Below are 6,155 nucleotides of genomic sequence, written 5' to 3'. Positions count from 1 at the left end.
GGACCGTGTGTGATGACCTCTGGGACCTGACCGAGGCCACCGTCGTGTGCCAACAGCTGCAATGTGGCCAGGCTGTGGCAGCCCCCACAGGGGCCCACTTCGGGGCAGGCTCAGGGAAGATCATGCTGGGCGATGTGCAGTGTACGGGGCGTGAGAGCCACCTGGGGCAGTGTGTGCGTAAGGACGAGGCCGGGCACAACTGCGGGCACCTGGAGGACGCTAGCGTTGTCTGCACAGGTGAGGGGCTCGCTGTCAGCGCTCATTTGGAGGACTCCTATTCCCTCACTTCTCACCTGCCCACACACACCACAGCCCAATCTAGGAATGTCAGTGGATCAGGCAGCCAGCCGGTGTTGCCGACCTCCTTTCAAAGGTATGCATCAGCCTGACCATCCCCTTGGCTGCAAAGATTGCTACGTAAGGCTCATAGGCTGGATCCAGGCTCAGAAGTGGCCTGTTTAGTTTGAAAATTCAGGCTGAGCTTGAATTCAGCCACATCAGAGTCTTTGGCATAAAAATTCAAATTCTTACACTTTTGTGAAAAAAAAAAAAAAGCAGAAGTTCAGGCTCAAAACAGCAAATTCTTTTATTATATTAACTGGCTGGATCTGAGAAAGAGCTTCCCGTTTGGACACAGCTGTCCAGTTCACACAGCCCCCACCCACCACTCATGTCACTTGTTTATCGCACCTGCATGGCCGTCGGAAACTTCTGAGTTTGTGACCTCTGGGTGACGGAGCCAAATTTGTCAGCTGGTGTTCCAGGCCTTCCATGCCTGGGTCTGGTGACCTTCCCAAACATATGTGTCCCTCTGGTTGACTCTGCCCCACGGTACTCCCCAGTCTTTCCTGATTCTGTCCCACTGAGAGCTGGAAGAGCGTCTCTATGAATGACAAGCTCTATCAGGCTGCATCTGGCCCCTCTGAGCCGCGCCGCCACGATGCCTCAGGCCCCTGGGGCAGCACTGTCTTCTGAAGCTCTCCCAGGACTCTCAGCATTGGCTGTCTGGTCTCCTGTCTCAGATCCCCAGGCAACGCCAAGGTCCTCAAGGTCAGGGTCTCTGCCTCTGTCTACTTCCCACAGCTCCCTAGAGATAGCACATTCCCAGTAAACATTCACCAACTAAAATGTAATAACATGCATAATCTCTGTTCCTTTTGATAGGCGCTGATCCCACAGCTGCTCAACCTACAGGTAGGACCATGTTATGTTGGGAATCATCTACTAGATTCAGCGTGATGTAAAGAAGATTGTGAGGTTTAGAGTCACGTCCTGGTTGGACTCCTACTTCATGCCTTCACTCATGAATTCATTCAATGGATATGGACTGAGTGCTCACCATGGGCCAAGCTCTGTGCCAACAAACACTGAGGTTTCAGCTGCGATCAAACCCCCCTGGGTCTCTTCTTTCATGCGATTTGCACCCTAACAGGAGAGACAGACATGACATATGATCACCCTCTATTATGTGACTTCAGCCAAGTTATATTATCTCCCAATCCCATTATACCTCGATTCCTCTTCGTTAAAGTAGGAATTCTATAGAGAATTAGATAAGGACATGGATTTGACAATGCCTAAAGATACCTGACATCTGGCAGGTGCTCACACAGCAATGGTTCCTTCCTTTGGTCACATGCCCTCCCAAGGGAGGCAGTGTGGGGGTTGGAAAGGGCCCTGAGCTGTAGGAATCTGACCCTGGCTGGTCTCTCTCCAGCTGAATGACCTTGGATTAAGTCTCATGTCATTAGAACAGGCACATTGAATTCCATGCTCCCTAAAATTTTATGCCTTTGACATTCTGTGACTAATAAGGGGGAGAAATAGGCAGCCACGAGGATTAGGGGAATGAAGTGTGTGCCACTATGGAAAACAAGAGGTTGTCTTTGAAAAACAGAGGCATAGATCTTGTAGTAGAAACTGAGGGACACTTTCCCCCCTAACATTTTATTATGAAAATATTCAAATATACAGCCAAGTTTGAAGAATTTAACAATGAAATCCACCTAGAGTCTATAATAACTTTATCAATCCAGCTATCATGCCTCTATTCATCCATCAACTCATCTTATTTTTTATTGAGGTTTGGTTTATGTACGACAAAATTCACCCATTTTAAGGTCTAGTTTGGTGAATTTTGGTAATTGTCTCTAAGGGTGTAATCACTGCTGCAGTCATGACATAGAGCAGGTCCCTCGTCCTGAAAGGATTCCTCATGCATTTCGGAGTTGATGCCCTCTTCCTTCCCACCCCTCCACCAAGGACCTGCTGTGTGACTTTCCTTGCTTTGCTCAGGTGATGTCACAACACACCTGGGAGAGGGCAGCTAAGAGTGAGATGATAACCAAAAGCTTAGGGAAGGAGTTCCACTGAAAATTGGATGCTTCTTATTCTCCAAACTGGTGGCGTGGCTGAGAGATGTGGCATCGCTTGATTATCCAATGGAGAGATGGCTAGTGCCTTAGAGTTCATCTAGTCCAGACTCACTTCCTATCTCCCCTTCTACTCCACTGTGCATTATTCACACAGGAAGCAGATTCTAAATTTCTCAGACTTCTGTATAGCACTTTGATTCGTCAGTTCTGATGGTTGTGAGTGGGTGGCCGTGGATATGGCTCAGGGTTGGGGTAAGATATGAGAGGCAGTTAAAGACACTTCCTGCCCAAGGGCAGATGGCTGGTGGGCCAGACCTGGCCAAAGTCAAGGTGACTCAATTCCATTCCCACCCTCTCCTTGCCTGTGCCTCGTTCCTGGTGCAGCCCTGGCCCCACAGAGCTTCTCTTGCTGTTGATTTACCCACATGCTCTCAACCCGAACACCCAGAGTTTTCCATGCCAGGACCCTCTCTCCTTCATCAAAACCCCAGGTCCCTTAATTCCCTGCCTTTAGCCAGCTCTCACTCAGAGGGTGAGCGATGAATAAAGCTGAGTAGACAAGGTCCGATAGAGCTTCAGTCACATCCCCTCCTGGGTTGTCAAGTCTAGCAGGTGGGAATGGATTGGTCCTGGGAGAGAATCTCTAGTGGAGGTTCTGGGCCAAGCGTCAGTGGTAGGAGAGATGTTGGGGGCATGAAAGGGGATCCACAGCATCTTAGGTCCTGACTCAACATCCCGAGCAGCACCAGGTCAGAGGAAGCAGTGAATCGGTGCTTCTTTCTATTCTTATACCAAAGCCTTGGAATCCCCAACACTTGGGTCACTGAAACCATGTCTTTCATGTCCTTAAACCCCCTAACTTTAAAATATCTCATTTGTGTGTATGACAAGGGAATGATGCATCCATATCTGGGAAGCGTCTACATCAGTGCTTCTTCTATCCCTCACATTCACATCCCTACATGCTCTGGCTTCCCCTCCCCCCCACCCCCCGCCCCCAGAGAGTGGCTCAGCAGTTTTGGGAAGGGCCCAGACAGTGGACCTGTTACAAGCCCCTCAGTGTCTCACGTGCAAACAGGGGTGTAGTCCTCGGTGTCAGCTGACAATTCACATGTCCTTTGTGTGTTTGATCCATGCCATTGGCTGCCATGGCAGGGATGATCACTGCATGTGAGACTTTGGTGTCCTTGGCTGTCCTGACCATCACCCTGTAGCTCAAGCCCTGAAGTGATTCTTCAAGAAAAATTGAGCAAAATAGTACTGCCCTGTCTGGGTGACGCCTCTGAACCTGTGTTCTAAGGGAAGAGTCCAATAATGAAAGCCAATAAACTTATGGTTTCTATTTTACTTCTGTTTAGTCAAAAAAGGAAGCCCAAATAATCAAGTGGTGCCAGCCTTCTTGGTCTCCCAGCATGGACACCATGTGTGAAGGGCAGGCATGTGGCCGTTAGCACAGCAATGTTGCCAGGGCGCTAACTACCGAAGGGCATCATTTCAGAGGGCTTCCACCATGATGGTCATGTTATTCTTCTCCGCCCTCTCCCCTTCTCTGACATCCTCTGTCCTCCTTCTCCATCCATTCTCTTTCATCTATCCTTTTCCCTCTGCTCTTGCCTATATCTTGGGTTTCCAGAAGCTTCATTGAATTTTTCTTAGCACCACTTGGAGGTAAAGGGCTAAAATAATACTGATGCCTAGAAAGCCTACTTGGTCCTTCTAGTGAAGAGTCACAGCATCACCTTTAATTTTGGACTGAATATTGGATAGATGGATAGACAGACAGACAATTGGAGAAAAAAATGGTCAGGCAGATGGACAGGCGGACACAGAATGATACCAGTGTTGCAGGAGATGGATGACTCCAGGCAACTTCTGTCCATTTAGCAGTGGATTTTTAATAGTGTAATTTTAATAAATTACAACTGGTAAGAGGTGAACATTGCCATCTTCATACACATAGAGGGTCCACGTAGGCTCAATCTTAACTGGGAAAATGAAGCAGTTTGCTCATTACTACTGGCGACCTGACAAAAATCAAAGCAACAAAACCCACCACTAGGAAGTCACCAGAGAGAAAGATTCTGGCTGATAGGTGATAATTGCTCTGCTCAGCAAGCCTATGTCAAGGGTAGAATTCTCAAAAGAAATGAGAAATGTTTCAAATTTCAGACACTTTCATGACCTAATTTCCTAAGTTTGCAAGAGTTTTTAGACTAGTTTGTACCTCTGATACATCCAAAGACGTACCCTTAAAGTAATGGCTAATGAAACCTTTTGGGGTGGGGTGGATGAAATGAAAAAAACAAACACAAAAAAAACAAAGTGTGAATTACAAAAATAGTGAACCAAATAATGAAAACACTGAAATTCTAAAACATCTTTCTGCTTTTAGAAAAATCTTCCTGTGGCAGCATTATTACTAACTCATCTGGAGCAATCAGGAACCCCCCGCAGAATGAAATGCATAACAACATCACGTGTGTGTGGGAGATCAGGGCAAACGTGTCTGACCAGATACGGCTGGCATTTCCATACCTTAGGTAAGTCATCTCTGTGTTACTTACGTACATGGTCGCTTAATATTCCAAGCATTTATTTCCTTGGTTGACTCTCATAACAAAAAGAGTCCTTCATGTCTTTAAGTTTTTACTTTGAAATAATTATAGACATACAGGAAGTTACAAAAATAATGTCTAGAGTCCCATGTACCCTTCACCCAGTTTCCCCCGTTAGTGGCATCTTATTATAATTGTAGAACAATATTAGAAGCACAAACTTCACATTAGTACAATACTGTTAGCTAGGCAACAAACTGTATTCAGTTTTCACCATTTTTTAACATGTGCATGTGTGTGCCCGTGTGTGTGTGTGTGTGTGTGTGTGTGTGTGTGTGTGTGTAGTTCTGTGCAATTTTATCCCATGATAGATTCATATAACCACCACCGCGATCTAGGAACAGAACTGTTCCGCTATCACAAAGGAACCACTCCTTACTCTTTATATCCACAAGCAACACCCTGCCCTGTTCCCTGGCAGCCACTGATCTGTTGTTCTCCATCTCTGTAGTTTTGTCATTTTGAGAGCGTTACATCTGTGGAATCACAGAGTATGTATCCTTTTAAGGTTGACTTTTCCCACTCGGCATAATGCCCTTGAGGTCCACCCAGGCTGTTCTGTGTAGCAATAGTTGGTTCCTTTTTGTTGCTGAGTCGTATTTCATTGCAGGGACACCAGAGTTTGTTTAACCCCACTGAAGGACATTTGAGCTGTTTCCAGTCTTTTGCTCTTATAAGTAAAGCTTCTATGAACATTCACAAACAGGCTTTTGTGTGAACACATGTTTTCTTTTCTCCGGGTTAAATAATCCAGAGTGCCATTGCTAGCTTGTATGGTGAGTACACATTTCACTTTTTAAGAATATACCAAACTATTTCCCAGAGCAACCACCATTTTACATTCCCACCAGCAACATATGAGAGATCCAGCACTTGATACCCTAGCACTTGATGGTATTTTTCGTAATAGCTGCTTGTAGTTTTTAGCATACAAATATTATACGTTTTGTTAGATTTATATGTTGGTGTTTCTTTTTTGCTGGAGTAATTATAAATGATACTGTGTTTTTTAATTTTTGGTTTCCAGTTATAGTCCCATCGCTGCTCTGGGACCTTGAGCAATACATAGAAATGTGGTTGATTTTTGTGTGCTTCCATGAATTTTTAATTAAAATGAAATTCACCTTATATGCTTTGCATAGGTATGTGTGAGTGTGTGTGTGTG

General features: G+C 45.6%; 1 protein-coding gene across 1 annotated transcript in view; it reads left to right on the top strand.

Annotated features, from left to right (window-relative positions):
* LOC109396921 (deleted in malignant brain tumors 1 protein) overlaps nucleotides 1-6,155 on the top strand; it is a 147,298-nt gene that overhangs the window by 79,042 nt on the left and 62,101 nt on the right. The window contains exons 28-30 of the mRNA XM_019669164.1: nucleotides 9-237; nucleotides 1,165-1,194; nucleotides 4,768-4,915. Coding sequence (XP_019524709.1) covers nucleotides 9-237; nucleotides 1,165-1,194; nucleotides 4,768-4,915 — 407 coding nt within the window. The remainder of the gene's footprint in view (nucleotides 1-8; nucleotides 238-1,164; nucleotides 1,195-4,767; nucleotides 4,916-6,155) is intronic.

This window comes from Hipposideros armiger, unplaced genomic scaffold, assembly GCF_001890085.2.
Source record: "Hipposideros armiger isolate ML-2016 unplaced genomic scaffold, ASM189008v1 scaffold_549, whole genome shotgun sequence".
Lineage (NCBI taxonomy): Eukaryota > Metazoa > Chordata > Mammalia > Chiroptera > Hipposideridae > Hipposideros > Hipposideros armiger.
This window is presented reverse-complemented; position numbering and strand designations above follow the sequence as displayed.